Source organism: Rhinoderma darwinii, chromosome 4, assembly GCF_050947455.1.
Source record: "Rhinoderma darwinii isolate aRhiDar2 chromosome 4, aRhiDar2.hap1, whole genome shotgun sequence".
Taxonomy (NCBI): Eukaryota; Metazoa; Chordata; class Amphibia; order Anura; family Rhinodermatidae; genus Rhinoderma; species Rhinoderma darwinii.
In genome coordinates this window covers 21,461,726-21,480,764 of record NC_134690.1, presented here as the reverse complement: position 1 = coordinate 21,480,764, position 19,039 = coordinate 21,461,726, and the positions used below count along the sequence as shown (strand labels likewise).

General features: G+C 40.1%; 1 protein-coding gene across 2 annotated transcripts in view; it reads left to right on the top strand.

Moving 5' to 3' along the window:
• Nucleotides 1-7,328, top strand: part of TFAP2B (transcription factor AP-2 beta) — a 30,925-nt gene extending 23,597 nt beyond the window's left edge. For both annotated transcript variants that reach the window (XM_075860894.1, XM_075860895.1), the window contains exons 6-7: nucleotides 894-1,035; nucleotides 6,134-7,328. In XM_075860894.1, coding sequence (XP_075717009.1) covers nucleotides 894-1,035; nucleotides 6,134-6,431 — 440 coding nt within the window. In that variant the 3' untranslated portion in view covers nucleotides 6,432-7,328. The remainder of the gene's footprint in view (nucleotides 1-893; nucleotides 1,036-6,133) is intronic.
• The last annotated feature ends 11,711 nt before the right edge of the window (nucleotides 7,329-19,039 follow it).

Below are 19,039 nucleotides of genomic sequence, written 5' to 3'. Positions count from 1 at the left end.
CTTCTAGTCTTGTGAAATGTTACATTTTATTAAAATTTCTGTCGGATGAACAAATGTTCTGAATTATCAGATGTTAGTTAAAATGAGTATAACCGTAATAATAATGATGATAATAATAATAATACAAATAATAATAATTATAATATATATATATATATACACACACACACGCAAGGGCACATTCACACGTGGCGGAATTGCAGTGGAATTCTCCAGCGGCCGTTTTTGACATTTGTTTCAGTACATTTTTAGGCAAGTTAGTTCAGACGTTACGGAAAACTCCGCTGCGGACCATAGACTGCGGTGCAGAATTTTCCCTCCGCAGCATGCACTGTCTGTTGCGGAGAAGAAGCGGAAATTCACTGCGGATTTCAGCCTTTGCAATGCAAAAACTGAAACCTGTGGCAAGTCCGCTGTGATATCTGCAACGTCTGACTTACCTGTCAAATATGCAAATGAGGGTGCAGATTCGTTGCGTAATTGCCCCAAATCTGCACCAACATTTGCAGCGGAAAAATTCTGCCACGTCTGAACGTGCCCTAAACCTCCGGTACCCCTATAGCAGTTCAGGAACTACAAGTCTCAGCATGATATTCCTGTCAATCCCGGACTTGTTTATGACAATGTTTATTACCTATAAGTTGCCATAGGTCCCTACGATCTACAATATCTCATACAGGGGCAGACACAGACAGCAGGGGGCCCCCGTGCAAGAAGAGTGTAGCTGATATTAAGGTGGCAGTACCACCCTGTTATATACTGGTCCATTGCATATATGGTATATCCCCCCCTGGTATCAGGGTATATAGTTATAGTATAGTGTATTCTATCTGTACACCAGGGCTATTTGTGGAAGAGCCCCCTTTGAACATACATCTGTACATTTCCCACAGGTGAAGCTGTCCATCTAGCTCGGGATTTTGGCTACATCTGTGAAACGGAATTTCCAGCCAAGGCGGTGTCGGAATACTTGAATAGACAGCACACAGACCCCACTGATCTGCACTCCAGAAAGAATATGCTGCTGGCTACAAAGTGAGTGCCAAGTTCTGTGCTCTTAGTGCGATGAGAAGAACCTGCGCATCTGCCTATCCCTCCTCTGAGAACACTCCGAATTCCTCTTATTTCTAGCCATACGCCTCCCCTTTCTGCTTCTTCACTGTCTTCAATTTCTTCGCAAATGTCCAGTGTGTTTATTGTGTGGACACCCAATGGGCTCTGTGTTCCCATCGTTCCAGTATCCTTTTGGGATCACAGTTCCAGTACTGTGACCCCCATTGTTTTTGGTTCAGGGTCTCAGTACTGCGGCCCCATTGTTTTAGGATTTGGGCATCAGTACTGCAGCCCCATTGCTTTGAGATCAGGGTCTCAGTACTGGGGCCCTATTGTTTTGGGATCAGGGTCTCAGTACTGCAGCCCCATTATTTTGGGATCAGGTTCTCAGTACCATAGCCCCATTCTTTTTTGATCACGGTCCCAGTACTGCGGCCCCATTTTTTGGGGGATCAGGGCCTCAGTACTGCAGCACTATCATTTTGGGATCAGGGGACCAGTACTGCAGCCCCATCCTTTAGGAATCAGGGTTCCATTACCGTGGCCCCATTGTTTTGGGCTCAGGGTCTCAATACTGTGGCCACATCATTTCGGTATCATGATCCCAGTACTGTGATGTCATTATTTTGGGATTAGGGTGCCAGTACTGTAGCCCAATTATTTTTGAATCACGGTCTAAGTACTGTTGCCCCATTATTTTGGCATGATGGTCTCAGTACTGCTGCCCTATCATTTTAAGATTAGGGTGACAGTACAGCAGCCCATTTTTTTGAATTAATGTTACAGTGGTCCCATCATCGTGGGATCATGATGCCAGCACTACCGCCTCATCTATTTGGGTTCCCATTACTAGGGCCCATTATTTTTGGATCATGGCTTCAGTACTGCAGCCCTATCATTTTGAGGTCACGGTCTCAGTACTGCAGCACCATTGATTTGGGATCAAGGTCTCAGTACAGTCTTTAAGAGGAATTTCACTTTAATCAAGTCGGGTTTAATGTACCAACATGTCTATATAGTTCTCACATGGTCATGTACGTGGCATAAGGACAAGCTACGTTTGTGGATTTCTTGTCCTTCTAGCCATGGGCAATGTAAACATAACAATGTCCCCTCTCAGCTCTCCCACAATGAGGCACCAGGGGCCCATCTTCCATATCACGACAAAATGTGAGCACTACAGGTGCCTCGTCTATCAATTTCTAGGATTTAATTACGTCTTGCAATGCAATGGGTTATTCTTGGAGCTGCTGGATGTTAGATTTTCTTAGCATCATCCTTATTTCTTAGTTACCTTGCCATAGAGAGAACATTACAGTCTAATGAATACATGTAGGGCTTCTACTCTGGGCTAGGTAGATAGTTATATTGCGGCCCACTGAAGGTTTAGTCTTATTTTAGTGTTGTTATTTGGACGTATTTGGGACCGGTTGGTGTAGGCTCATATGAGGCTGGTATCAATCAGCAGCCAATGAATGAATGAATGAATGAATGAATTTTTTCTAAAGTGGTGTCATCCTATAACAATGAAAAAAATGACTGTCAGGCTGGAGCCGTTCCGCTATATATATATAATGCATGAGGGAATGAATTAGGGAATTAATAAAATAATGAAGTATTGCATTGGGGTCATTCTGAAGGAATTGAATGAATAAGTGTCCAGCTAATGTCATATTGTAGAATATCAATGAATGAAGGAGTGAATGAAGATAAGTCTTGTGTTACCCTACAGTGTATAAGAACATAAGTCTCAGACTGGTATCATCCTGCATATGAATGAATGAGTGAATTAAGTTTTGCATTAGGTCATTCTGAAGCAATTGAATGAATGAATGAGTGTCCAACTAGTGTCATCTTTTAAAATATCAATGAATGAAGGAGTGAATGAACATATGTCTTGTGTTACCCTACTGTATACAAGAATTTGTGTTTAAGGGCATGGCCCCACGTGGCGGTTTTCCTCCGCTGCTGTCCGCATCAATGCCGCACAGAATCTGCGTTGCAGATTCTGCGGCGGATCTGCCCAAAATGTGCAGTACATTGATGCGGACTAGCTGCTGCGGACTGCGGTAAAAGTGCTTCCCTTCTCTCTATCAGTGCAGGATAGAGAGAAGGGACAGCACTTTCCCTAGTGAAAGTAAAAGAATTCCATACTTACCGGCCGTTGTCTTGGTGACGCGTCCCTCTTTCGGCATCCAGCCCGACCTCCCTGGATGACGCGGCAGTCCATGTGACCGCTGCAGCCTGTGATTGGCTGCAGCCGTCACTTAGACTGAAACGTCATCCTGGGAAGCTGGACTGAAGACAGAAGCAGGGAGTTCTCGGTAAGTATGAACTTCTATTTGTTTGACAGGTTGCTGTATATTGGGATCGGTAGTCACTGTCCAGGGTGCAGAAACAGTTACTGCCGATCGCTTAACTCTTTCAGCACCCTGGACAGTGACTATTTACAGACGTCTCCTAGCAACGCTCCCGTCATTACGGGAGCCCCATTGACTTCCTCAGTCTGGCTGTAGACCTAGAAATACATAGGTCCAGCCAGAATGAAGAAATGTCATGTCAAAAAAGCAAGACGCATCCGCAGCACACATAACATGTGCATGACAGCTGCGGACTTCATTGCGGAAATTAGAATCTCCATTGAAGTCAATGGAGAACTTCCGCAATGAGTCCGCAACCAGTCCGCCACTGCTCCGCAACAGACAGAGCATGCTGCGGACACCAAATTCCGCTCCGCAGCCTATGCTCCGCAGCGGAATTTTCAGCCACGTCTAAACGAAGTCTACTAAAAAGAAGTGGAATGCAATGGAGGAACAGCTCCGCTGCGGATTAACGCTGCAGAGTGTCCACAGCGGAATTCAAGAGCAATTCCGCCACGTGTGGCTTTGCCCTAAGACTGGTATCATCCAATTGAATGAATGAATAGAAAACTGGGATCATGCTGCTATATATAAATGAATGTAAGAATGAATATCATGGTGTCACCCAGCTGAATGCACGACTGATGTTATTCCGCTGTATATCAGTGGATAAATGAATGGCCACGCTCATACTTTTGCATTCTAGGGTGGCTTTAAGATACGAATAACGAACTGCAGTGTTAGGCCCCATGCACACGACCATGCTCACGTCCCACGATTACGGGTACGGCCGGTCGCTGGCGGCCGCGGACAACCACTCGCATTTTTGGATCATGCTCCAATACAAAGTATGAGAGCATGGCCCGTAAAAAGCAGAAAAACAGACATGTTCCGTAATTTGCGGTACACTTCTACGGCCCGGACACCTTCCCGCAAATATACGCGAATGTGTCCGTGGTCAATAGAAGTGAATGGGTCCGTAATTACGGATGATTTTTACGCTCCTTTGCATGGGGCCAAAGCAAACATAAGGGTGGATAATTGGCCCAAGGGTCATGGAAACAAACAACAGACTCAACTTTCCCAGTTGGCAAAACCAAGCACCATAATGGGGGCTAATTTGGATCTTTGTTATGGCGCCCTCTGTCTTCTATGTCCTTGGTTATACAGATCACAGGGGATATGAGTAGTGTAATTCTCTAGTTTGGTCCCAGACAAGTAGGGGCCATGTATTTTTGGTATATACTCAGGGTTGCATGGCTTAAAGTTTTTGGGCCCTTCTGTGTAAATGTAGCTTCAGGTGGAATGATCAGGCAAGAAATGAAGTATGGTCATGCCAGGCATCCGTTCTCATGAAAGCATAGGGGGGGGGGGGGGGGTTACCAAATTGATCTAGATCCATTAGATGAAAAAAAACAAAAACATTGAGGCCATTTCTTACATATGTTTTGCATAACATAATTTGAATTTCATTGCCTTCTTCTCCAAGGTCAAGAGATATCGGTTGCTCAGACCTTTAATTACTTTCAGATCCCTTTGAAGATGTATAATCCCTGACTTCTTGCCATTTACTTTCTAAATTCAAAGTTTCCTTTCACATTTTGTGAATGTGATTGACAGGTCAGGAAAAGCAACAATTATCCCATAATACCTTTAACCCTATGGGGTAATTAGATAACACTTAGATATAATCATTTAGCATGGAATTGAGATTATTCAAGGGTGATTTACTACAGAAATAAATGTTTGTTATAAATTGTGGGCCTAGGTTGGATAACATATTAGAGTGGCGGTGATTGCCCAGAGTGGCTGAATTTTTTTTTTTTTATTTCAACTGAAAAATGGATTATCTACTTTCAATATTATTTTTTATTAAATTGCTATATTATTTTTGGTGATTTTTTTATTTTATTAATTTATTAATTGATGTATTTAATATATATGATTTTTTATATTATTATTATTTATATTATTATTATTATTATTATTATTATTATTATTTATATTATTATTATTTATATTATTGTTATTATTATTATTATTATTTTATAATAATATTATTTGACATTTTTTAATCAGTCTTCCTACTTGTTCCCTTTTCTGAGTGTATTGGTTTGGATCAATACTCATTGTAATTAATACTGTTTTAGTTGACCGTGGCTGCCCTATACTTATTTACAATTTGAGGGACATGACCCTTGTGGAGTGATAGCCAAAAGCATATACAATTGTCTCTTCCTATCCCTGTGACGGGTGATAATTACAAAAAGTTGCATGTAGCTTTGACATTACTGCTGTGGCATAACATAGTAAAATAATTACATCCAATGGGATATTATATAGTATTCTGTATGAGTTTGAGCCTACTATGTCCTTGTGGTGTCATAGCCAAAGATAGATATTTTAATACCACTACCAAAACTAAAACTGGAGGATTTGACACTTTTTGGCACCTCCAATCCCCATCCCTCATACTCAGGAAGGGTCTGTTGACTATGAAGAAAATACCTATCTACTTTGCTTGCTAAAAAGGTGATGCCTGTGGAGAGGAAATAACTGTGCCCCTTGTGGAGGGGTGGTGGGATAATCAAAACTGGAACCCACACTTGATGGACCATATCGTAGCAACAGATGCTGCCTCTTTGGTACATCCACCATTGGTATTGCATTCTACTTGGCCTTTCTGATACTAACGTCCTCTGTTTTGTCCTTTGCTACAGGCAGCTTTGTAAAGAATTCACAGATCTGCTGGCCCAAGACAGGACGCCCATAGGTAACAGCCGACCAAGTCCTATCTTGGAACCTGGAATCCAGAGCTGCTTGACTCACTTTAGTCTCATCACCCATGGTTTTGGTGCACCGGCCATCTGTGCAGCTCTTACGGCTCTCCAAAACTACCTTACCGAGGCCCTGAAGGGCATGGACAAGATGTTTTTAAACAATAACACTAACAGGCACACATCCGGGGAGGGACCTGTTAGTAAAAACGGTGACAAGGAAGAAAAACACCGAAAATGAAAACGAGACATCGTTTATTTAACATCTTTCATTTTAGCTTTAAAAAATAAATAAAAAAAATACTGGACTGGCTTTGGAAAATTACAAATTCTATATATAAATATATCAGATCGAGCCCTATAGATGAATATCCTGCGCACAAACAGACAACACAGGCTCATCGTTTGCCAACAACTTTGTATTTATCTCCATTTTTAAGGACACTTTCTAGAACTCCCCAACACCCTTAAAAAAAGGACAGTGACCATTTACTGGAGATTTTATGGAATGCAATCTTTTTTCTTATCTCCTTTATGTCTGACCTGCCAGCCCCATTGCTGCTTCCTTCAGAACCATTGGGAGACGTCTTAGAAGATTGGAAGGAATTTTGGGAAGCTGCAGATCTTGTGGGAGCACAGTTATGGAAATATTCTGTCTCAATGGGACATGACAACGCCATGAAGTTCGCTACTTGGACGGTCATCCCCCCGATTCTACATTCATATACCCAGGAGTTGCCTGTCTCCTGTTCCTTTTAAATCTTCACTTTGAGACATTTATTTGTTGTAGAATATGTGTTTTATACAACCCAAGGTCAATTATATGGCCCACCCCAAGCCCCTATCTTCCCCGTACAAGTAATATCCTGTATTTGACCTCTTACAATTAATGTTTTCACTGTAAGTGTTGATTTACAAAAAAGCCATTTCAACCATCCAATGTGTCATTTTCAAAAACATTTCAACATTTCGATGATTCCACCAAAGTCAGATATCAGCTTTATAATCTAATCCCCCAGACTCTCCATAGGCACCATAGTACGAAAAAAAAGATATTTCCAATTGACACAATTAGTAGACCAATGGAACTCCAACGTCCCCTTAAAGGGCAATTGGTGAAAATACAAGCTACGTACAATCACATAACTGGTTTGCCTGATAGCTCGATATTTAATTCTGCCATATGCGGGTTATAATCTGTGTTAGTGATGAATATGACGATTTGGGACTCCCCCAAGGTCAACGTAGATTCCCAAAGTGCTTAGAAAATTAATACTATGTTGCCAAATTTTAGAAAATACAACCTGTAGGCTTTTCAGCTGTTCTTTGAGCCCATTATGCACATATGCACACCAGCTGTAGGGCCTGCTAGGACACGTAGTCCTGTTGCAACAGATGTAAAATTGCACATTATATTAAATTGTCGTTATTCACCGGGTGTCTACTTTTCAGTTTGTGTCATCCAGTCATCACCAGGATCTCCACTAGTGTCGTTTTACAATGTTTAGTAAAGCTATACACTAAAAATGGTGGCAGTCAATGACAGGAGTTTTTGAAACAAAAAATAAATAAATATTAATAATAAAAAATCATATATATATATATATATATATATATATATATATATATATATATATATAAATATATATATATGTATGAATATATATATATATACATTTTTATTATTAATATTTTTATTTATATATATTTATATGAATTTTTTTTTGCTTGTTGCAGATATAAGAGAGACAATTTTGAAAAAAAAAAATTAATTTAGAATTATTTCAAAAATAAACAAAAGAAAAATAAAACATTACCCAGGCAGGAATTATTGTAAACTCAAGCAATGATATCTACATACCTACATTGCGATAAGGAGATTCACTTTAAATCCCCCCCAAAAAAGGAAAGGAGACCCCATGGAAACTATTTACTGTCGGACTATAATAATAATAATGTTTTTCATGTAAAATATGTTTGTATTTGATTTATTTTATATTCTGTGATGCTGTAAAGAATTTTTTTTTTGCCATTTGTTATAACTGTACCTTGTCATTTTATTCAGAAGGCTGTGCCGTGTATTTACATGTCAACATCATAAAATTATATTGATATTATCTGCTCTTTATTTTAATCAATCTTTTATTACTAGGTTAAAAAATATTTTGTTTTATTTCTGAAAATGTAAAAAAAAAAAAAAAATTACAGATCCCAAATTATTCTCAAGGCTTTAAAAAAATTGTCAGTAAATGTGCCAAAAGTAAAGGAGAGTTTGTATATCTTTGAGAATAAGGAAAAAAATGTTATTTTATAAATGATCCAAAAACAGTACATTTCATTTTTTCGTTTCAAATTCATTTCAGACAAAATCATCTGTTAGTAAAAAACAAAAAACAAAAGCAGACGTCTGAATTGTTCATAGATTAAAAAAACAAACAAAAAAAAAAAAACAACAACATGCAAACCGGAGGGGAGATAATGTTAAGTTTGTATATATTTATTTATGCTTAATTTAACAGGAATTTGTATATATGGCGAGTAAGTACTTATTTATATGTGAGTCTGTATCTCTGTGAATGGGTGGAAACGCTTGAAATTAAGTAGTCTCTGACATTTTTATTTTTTTGTTCTTTAAACAACCCATTATAGCAATGAATAGATAAAATGATAATTGTCCAGTGATGATCTGATTTACATTAATAAAACATTGTTGTGTTTTTGTTGTACTTTAAGCTTCTGTTTTTGTTAATTCAGAGTGGAATAAAAATGACATAAGCATTTTGTTAGAATTTAGCCACAACTAGGTGCTGCCAGGAGTACATTGGTAACAAATGTAGCAAAAACATAAAGAAAAAAGAACATAAATAAATAAATAAATAAATAAATAAATAAATAAATAAATAATAATAACAATAATAATAAAAATAATAATAACAAAAACATAAATCGTTCTTTTTGACAGATCCAGTTCATTACTATGGTATTCAAAATGATGACATAATAAACTACTTTGCATCCCTTTGACCGGTAGTTATTATTATTATTATTATATTATTATTATTATTATTATATTATTATTATTATTATTATTATTATATTATTATTATATTATTATTATTATTATTATTATTATTATATTATTATTATTATTATTATTATTATATTATTATTATTATTATTATTGTTATTATTATTATATTATTATTATATTATTATTATATTATTATTATTATTATTATTATTATTATTATATTATTATTATATTATTATTATTATTATTATTATTATATTATTATTATATTATTATTATTATTATTATATTATTATTATTATTATTATATTATTATTATTATTATAATTATTATTAAATTATTATTATTATTATTATTATTATTATTATTAGATCAGTAAAATACAGCATTCATTAATATTTTACTTGACTTCAAATATCATATAAATATATATATTTTTTAACTTTTATGATGGTAGCTGAAATATGTTTACAGAATAGTCCATCTAGTTAATTTCTAAGCATGTCAGTCCAGTAGAGTGTCTAAAGTATAACTATATATTTCATATAAAAATCTACATATCAGAATGGAACAACATATACAATTAGACATGCTGGAAATTAAGTAAACACGGTCAAAAACTAGAATAGTGTTACCCAGATAAACCCATTAAATTTAAGGAACACTTTGGGCAAAATTGATACACTGTTTCATGCCTAGCGCTGGGCCTGAGGGGGTGGTGCATGACACAGGGGTTTAAAAACCACCTAAGGGTATGTTCACACGATGAGAGGCATTTACGTGTGAAAAGACAGACTGTTAACAGCTGCCTCGTTACACACGTAAATGCTCCTCGCATTTTGCGAGCCGTCTGAGACGCTCGTAAATCTTGAGCTGTGCTTCATTGAGTTCAATGAAGAACAGCTCAAATTACGTGGCAAAGAAGTGTCCTGCACTTCTTTGCCGAGGCAGTCCATTTACGCGTCGTCGTTTGACAGCTGTCAAACGACGACGCGTAAATTACAGGTCGTCTGCACAATACGTCGGCAAACCCATTCAAATGAATGGGCAGATGTTTGTATTGTAGCCCTATTTTCAGACGTAAAACGAGGCATAATACGCCTCGTTTACGCCTGAAAATAGGTCGTGTGAACCCAGCCTTAGAGAGAATCCCTGTTTGGTGCCCCACCTACTCAAGCCCTAGACTAGGCGTAACATAGTGTATTCGTTTTACCTAGAGTGTTCCTTTAAGTTTTACCTCTTCAGTGCTGGTTAGAAAAAAAATGTTGCAGATTTTTTTTTTTTTTATAAATACTTTTGTGGTCTCACTGTATGTTTGAGCCCTAGTATATGATTTTTTTTTCTCCAATACATTACTATAAAAAAAAATGTTGTGGCTTATATAATCAGGAAGAAAGAGAATAATGAAATGGAAAATGAACGGGGAGCTACAAGAAGTCTTATATATAAAGACCCTTTACTGTACATTATATATGTGAAAAAAAAGTATTTAATAGCTCATATCTTTAATTAGTTCTCAGGATATGAAGTTTAATGCCTTAAAGTGGTTGTGCCTGATTAGAAAAACAAGGCTGCTTTCTTCCAAAAATAGCACCACACCTGTCTAAAGGTTGTTAGTGGTATTACAGCATAGCCCCATTTACTTCAGTAGAGCTGAGCTGCAATACCTGACCAAAGCCATGAGCAGGTGAAGCAGCCAAGTTTAATTAATTATTAGAAACCCCTTTAAGCCTCCTATATGCCCACGACAAGACTTGTTGCCTAGGCTATGGCTTTGCTGAGTCTCTTCATAGAGCCATTGTCTGGATAGAAATCACCATACACATCAATGTCTACACGTATACATGCACAACTGTCACTTCAGTCAGAAATCACGCTCAAGTTTCACTTAGTGGCTTCAAAAGTGCAACCACTGGTGGCATGATCACACTGCAAGTAAATGCCCTTGTGGTCTAGGTATCAAAAACCAGGTTCTGCTGGTCATCTTGTCTTCATTTGGTCGTCTGGTGTTCTGCAGGTCCTCTGGCATCATTTTACAAGTGCAGGGTTAGCAAAAAATAAAATAAAAAAAAATCTAAAAATACCCTCCTTCTTTGTTCACTGATGTCCAGAAGAAGGTATAGGACATCCTCTAAAGAATACCTAAAAACTTGGTGACCAGGCTTGCTGTCATTTTAGATCCTTTGACAAACAAGGAGAAGATCTGAGCCTCAGTGATAAAAAGTTACCCTGGATTATACAACTATGAGAGCGAGACAATAAACAGGTGGGAGGAGAAGAACGTTGGGAATACCAAGAACCACAAGGAAACAAACAAGTAGCTACTTGACCCAACCAAGCCGAAGCTTGAAGCACATGACTACATGACTAATCCAAAGTGTTATTTTCTTATTTTAGACACATTGGGATGTGATCAAACTCAGTGAAAATGAGTTAATTGAAAAGCAGAAGAGGACAACCATTATCAAGATGGACAAAGACAACCTAAGAAAGCCTGAACATACCATTCAGAGGCGTGAAGTCCATAACAGAAGATCTTCATCAGGAGTTCAAACCGACTTGACATCACTTACAAATAAATATCAACAGATCAATAGATGTGCCGTCATTTCCTAATGTAAACTCTATTGATATTATTTATTAGGTATTAGTGATTATACTCAGTCCTTTAACATGGGACAACCGCTACATCTAGGGCAGAGGTGCCGAGCCTTACGAGCCCACCTTTAAATACATCAAATGTTTTTGAGCCCCACTATATATTAAAGAGGACCTTTCCCCTCCCCTGACGTGTTTGTTTTAGTAAATACTCACATACCTCATGAAATTGCAGTGCTGGGACACATTGTTTTAGAACTCTATGTTGGGTCGTTCCTCTGTTATTTCTCCTAGAAATGTATGAATAAATTGACAACTGGGTGTTACCATTCCCTTTGTCAAAGAGGTGTGTCCCTACAGAGTCTGAGACTGTGAGCACTAGTTGGACAGTGTCAGACAGTAGAGACACACCCCCAACTGGTTACACCCAGTTGTCAATTTATTCATAAATTTCTAGGAGGAATAACAGAGGAACAATGAGGGAGAGAGCCACATGTGGATTCCAAGCCACTAGTTGGGGAATACTGGACTAAAGGAAAGAAGATTTCACCAGAGGTGTAACTTGATGCTCCTAGGCACCAATTATAATAAGGGTATGTTCACACGCAAACGTAAAATACGTCTGAAATGACGGAGCTGTTTTTAGGCGAAAACAGCTCCTGAATTTTAGACGTTTTTGCAAGTGCAAGCGTTTTTCGCGGCGTCCATTACGGACGTAATTGGAGCTGTTTTTCAATGGAGTCAATGAAAAACGGGTCCAATTACGTCCCAAGAAGTAACATGCATTTCTTTGAGGCGGCCGTCTTTTTACGTGCCGTCTTTTGACAGCGGCGCGTAAAAAAAAAGCCCGTCTGCACAGAACATCGTAAGACCCATTGAATTCAACCAGCCGACAGTTTGGAGTCGTTTTTTCGGCCGTAATTCCAGGCGAAAAACGCCTGAATTACGTCCGTAAATAGGGCGTGTGAACATACCCTTAGGCCTTTACCTACCTTGTGTTATTTATAATACTGCTGCCGGTTTTTGTGGTAGATCGGTCTTTGTACCCCATCAGGCATTAAGGAACGGGTGTGGCTGCTATCTCTGCACCCTTCATAGAAACACCCTGGGTTTCACCATCACCATAGAAGGGGATTCTTTACTGTAAGAGCAGTGAGACTACGAAACTCACTATCAGAGGAATTAATGATGGATGATTTATGAAGTTTTTGTTTTTTTATGGATTTGAAAGTCATTGCTAAAAGATCTAATATTCTAAGTTATCTGGAATACATTACTGAGATGGGTCCTTGATCCAAGAATTTATTCTGATATTTGAATAAATTGTTTCCCATGTGAGGAAAATATGGAGCAGCCACCTCATAGGGCAGTGTTTCCCAACTCGAGGGCCCTGGTACTCTGAGGTTCTTTGTAACCTGTTCAGTGGTCCCCCGAAGCACAACAGTAGAAAGGTCTGTCACTTTTAGGGTATGTTCACACGAGGGCATTACGTCCGTAATTGACGGACGTATTTCGGCCGCAAGTCCCGGACCGAACACAGTGCAGGGAGCCGGGCTTCTAGCATCATACTTATGTACGACGCTAGGAATCCCTGCCTCTCTGTGGAACTACTGTCCTCTAATCATGTTTTCAGTACGGGACAGTTGTCCTGCAGCGAGGCAGGGACTCCTAGCGTCGTACATAACTATGATGCTAGGAGCCCGGCTCCCTGCAGTGTGTTCGGTACGGTACTTGCGGCCGAAATACGTCCGTCAATTACGGACGTAATGCGCTCGTGTGAACATACCCTAACAGCAGAGATAGCAAACTGATTTCAACCTGGTCAAAGATGCTTAACAGATCACAGCCAAAATATAGCAATAGGCAAGAATTATAGAACACTTTCTTGAGGTGGATATGGAAGTAGTAGTTCCGTGAGAGTAGATAAATTGGGGGTTCCATCATGCTCAAAAAGTTGACTGTCATATGGGTTGTTTTTCTTTCTTCTGCATCAACACTGCAGGATAATAGATTGAACTTGTATCTTTTATTCCAGCCTTACCAGGAACCATATTCTCCATTGGTTGATCTGGAGGACTACAACTATGGAGGGGATTTTTGTTTATCACGTCCATAAGGATGAGGTAATTCATAGATTCCTATGGATGTATTCCATGTCTATTGACCAGATGAGTAGAAATAAGCCATTTGCCCTATGTACACATGGAGTCAAAGTCTTGGTGTCAAGTTTTTGGGCACCACTCCTTACAATACCAGAACTTTAGAGTTTTCCTACAGCTCTGATTTTGGCCTACAGTATATCAACATATTCCGCCAGAATTCATCGTGTAGATCACACAGTGTGAATATAGTTTTGGTGGTCATCATACTATTACTGAAAGCATTACCCGAAGACATGACACTATGTAGCTTGTCATATAGATACAGACTCCATATGGTTCTACTCTACCCATATCTGCCCTGGTTAATATTACAGCACTGAGCTGTTATACCCTTCATCCCGACATAATTCTGTTTAGTGCCCAGGGCCTTTCCAAGGGTCTCCATAAATCTAGTAAATCTAGTAGTAAGGTGAATTATGACAGTAACAATAAATTCAAGGGTCATGTTTTCAATAAAAATGAACAATGTAGTGCTGAATAAGGAGGTCTACAAGCATGTCACGTGTAAGCGGGAGACATTGTGCCAGCGATAATGCCATATAATTTGATGCCTATCTATCTATCTATCTATCTATCTATCTATCTATCTATCTATCTATCTATCTATCTATCTATCTATCTATCTATCTATCTGTCTGTCTGTCTGTCTGTCTGTCTGTCCGTCCGTCCGTCCGTCCGTCCGTCCGTCCGTCCGTCCGTCCATCCATCCATCTATCCATCTATCTATCTATCTATCTATCTATCTATCTATCTATCTATCTATCTATCTATCTATCTATCTATCTATCTATCTATCTATCTATCTATCTATCTATCATCTAGTGTCATAAACATTTAATTATTAGTTTTTCAATTAAACTCATGGATGGTATTGTGTCTTTGAATCATTGTAATCAATCTCAGACACCTGTGATAATTAGTTTGCCAGGTGTGCCCAATCAAAGGAGAACTACTTAAGAAGGACGTTCCACATTATTAGGGCATGCCCACACGTTGCGGATTTCCTCCGCAACTGTCCGCATCAATGCCGCACAGAATCTGCGTTGCAGATTCTGCGGCGGATCTGCCCAAAATGTACAGTAAATTGATGCGGACAAGCTGCTGCGGACTGCGGTAAAAGTGCTTCCCTTCTCTCTATCAGTGCAGGATAGAGAGAAGGGACAGCACTTTCCCTAGTGAAAGTAAACGAATTTCATACTTACCGGCCGTTGTCTTGGTGACGCGTCCCTCTTTCGGCATCCAGCCCGACCTCCCTGGATGACGCGGCAGTCCATGTGACCGCTGCAGCCTGTGATTGGCCTGTGATTGGCTGCAGCCGTCACTTAGACTGAAACGTCATCCTCGGAAGCCGGACTGGAGACAGAAGCAGGGAGTTCTCGGTAAGTATGAACTTCTATTTTTTTTACAGGTTGCTGTATATTGGGATCGGTAGTCACTGTCCAGGGTGCTGAAACAGTTACTGCCGATCGCTTAACTCTTTCAGCACCCTGGACAGTGACTATTTACTGACGTCTCCTAGCAACGCTCCCGTAATTACAGGAGCCCCATTGTCTTCCTCAGTCTGGCTGTAGACCTAGAAATACATAGGTCCAGCCAGAATGAAGAAATGTCATGTCAAAAAAACAAGACGCATCCGCAGCACACATAACATGTGCATGACAGCTGCAGACTTCATTGCGGAATTTAGAATCTCCATTGACGTCAATGGAGAAATTCCGCCATGAGTCCGCAACCAGTCCGCCACAACTCCGCAACAGCCATTGCATGCTGCGGACACCAAATTCCGCTCCGCAGCCTATGCTCCGCAGCGGAATTTTCAGCCTCGTCTAAACGAACCCTACTAAAAAGAAGTGGAAGGCAATGGAGAAATGGCTCCGCTGCGGATTAACGCTGCGGAGTGTCCGCAGCGGAATTCAAGAGCAATTCCGCCACGTGTGGGCATGCCCTTAAGCAGGCCACAGGTTTCAGCAATATGGGAAAGAAAAAGGATCTCTCTGCTGCTGAAAAGCGGGAAATAGTGCAATACCTTGGACAAGGTATGAAAACATTGGATATTTCAAGAAAACGTAAAAGTGATCAGAGATTTGTGGCTGATTTAGAGCACAGACGGGTTAGTTCAGATAAAGGCATAATGAGGAAGGTTTCTGCCAGACAAATTAATAGGATTAGGAGAGCAGCTGCTAACATGCCATTGCAAAACAGCAAACAGGTATTTGAAGCCGCTGGTGCCTCTGGAGTCCCGCGAACTATAGAGGGCAGTATTATAGTAGTTATATTCTTGTATATAGGGGCAGTATTATAGTAGTTATATTCTTGTATATAGGGGCAGTATTATAGTAGTTATATTCTTGTATAATAACACTAGAGCAGGGTAACAAACTTTTTCAATAAAATGTGCTGAAATTCTCAATCAACTTTCCAGTAAAATTTTTTCGAGTGCCAAGGTATCCCCACCCTAACATTATCTATATATTCTTTTATATAGGGGGCAGTATTATAGTAGTTATATTCTTGTATATAGGGAGCAGTATTATAGTAGTTATATTCTTGTATATAGGGGGCAGTATTATAGTAGTTATATTCTTGTATATAGGGGGCAGTATTATAGTAGTTATATTCTTGTATATAGAGAGCAGTATTATAGTAGTTATATTATTGTATATAGGGAACAGTATTATAGTAGTTATATTCTTGTATATAGGGGGCATTATTATAGTAGTTATATTCTTGTAAACAGGGGCAGTAGTATAGTAGTTATATTCTTGTATATAGGGGCAGTATTATAGTAGTTATATTCTTGTATATAGGGGCAGTATTATAGTAGTTATATTCTTGTATAATAACACTAGAGCAGGGTAACAAACTTTTTCAACAAAATGTGCTGAAATTCTCAATCAACTTTCCAGTAAATTTTTTCGAGTGCCAAGGTATCCCCACCCTAACATTATCTATATATTCTTTTATATAGGGGGCAGTATTATAGTAGTTATATTCTTGTATATATAGAGCAGTATTATAGTAGTTATATTATTGTATATAGGAGCAGTATTATAGTAGTTATATTCTTGTATATAAGAGCAGTATTATAGTAGTTATATTCTTGTATATAGGCTGGGTTCACACGTGGCGGAATTTCACTTAAATTCCGCTGCGGACACTCCGCAGCGTTAATCCGCAGCGGAGCCGTTTGTCCATTGACTTCCACTTTAATTTAGCAGTGTTCGTTTAGACGATGCGTAAAATTCCGCTGCGGAGCATAGGCTGCGGAGCGGAATTTGGTGTCCGCAGCATGCTCTGTCTGTTGCGGAGCAGTGGCGGACTCATGGCGGAATTTCTCCATTGACTTCAATGGAGATTCTAATTTCCGCAATGAAGTCCGCAGCTGTCATGCACATGTTATGTGTGCTGCGGATCCGTCTTGCTTTTTTAACTTGACATTTCTTCATTCTGGCTGGACCTATGTATTTCTAGGTCTACAGGCAGACTGAGGAAGTCAATGGGGCTCCCGTAATGACGGGAGCGTTGCTAGGAGACGTCTGTAAATAGTCACTGTCCAGGGTGCTGAAAGAGTTAAGCGATCGGCAGTAACTGTTTCTGCACCCGGGACAGTGACTACCGATCCCAATATACAGCAACCTGTAAAAAATATAAGTTCATACTTACCGAGAACTCCCTGCGTCTGTCTCCAGTCCGGCCTCCCAGGATGATGTTTCAGTCTAAGTGACGGCTGCAGCCAATCACAGGCCAAGCGCAGGCTGCAGCGGTCACAACGACTGGCGCGTCATCCAGGGAGGTCGGGCTGGATGCCGAAAGAGGGACGCGTGACCAAGACAACGGCCGGTAAGTATGAAATTCGTTTACTTTCACTAGGGAAAGTGCTGTCCCTTCTCTCTATCCTGCACTGATAGGGGGAAGGGAAGCACTTTTCCCGCAGTCCGCAGCAGCTAGTCCGCATCAATTTTCTGTACATTTTGGGCAGATCCGCAGCCGTAATCCGCAACCCGGATTAGGTGCGGCATTGATGCGGACAGTTGCGGAGGAATTCCGCCACGTGGGGCCATGCCCTTATAATAGTTATATTCTTGTATATAGGGGGTAGTATTAGGGCGGGTTCACACATGGCGGAATTTCACTTAAATTCCGCTGCGGACACTCCGCAGCGTTAATCCGCAGCGGAGCCGTTTCTCCATTGACTTTCACTTTAATTTAGCAGTGTTCGTTTACACGATGCGTACAATTCCGCTGCGGAGCATAGGCTGCGGAGCGGAATTTGGTGTCCGCAGCATGCTCTGTCTGTTGCGGAGCAGTGGCGGACTGGTTGCGGACTCATGGCGGAATTTCTCCATTGACTTCAATGGAGAGTCAAAATTCCGCAATGAAGTCCGCAGATCTTATGTGTGCTGCGGAGCGTATTGTTTTTACTACCATGACATTTCTTCATTCTGGCTGGACCTATGTATTTCTAGGTCTACAGCCAGACTGAGGAAGTCAATGGGGCTCCCGTAATAACGGGAGCGTTGCTAGGAGACGTCTGTAAATAGTCACTGTCCAGGGTGCTGAAAGAGTTACGCGATCGGCAGTAACTGTTTCTGCACCCGGGACAGTGACTACCGATCTCAATATACATGTATCTGTAAAAAAAAATATAAGTTCATACTTACCGAGAACTCCCTGCGTCTGTCTCCAGTCCGGCCTCCCAGGATGACGTTTCAGTGTAAGTGACGGCTACAGCCAATCACAGGCCAAGCACAGGCTGCAGCGGTCACATGGACTGGAGCGTCATCCAGGGAGGTCGGGCCGGATGCCGAAAGAGGGACGCGTCACCAAGACAACGGGCGGTAAGTATGAATTTCTTTGACTTTCACTAGGGAAAGTGCTGTCCCTTCTCTCTATCCTGCACTGAATAGGGAGAAGAGAAGCACTTTTCCTGCAGTCCGCAGCGGCCAGTCCGCATCAATTTTCTGCACATTTTGTGCAGATCCGCTGCAGAATCTGCAACGCAGATTCTGTGCGGCATTGATGCGGACAGTTGCGGAGGAATTCCGCCATGTGTGGTC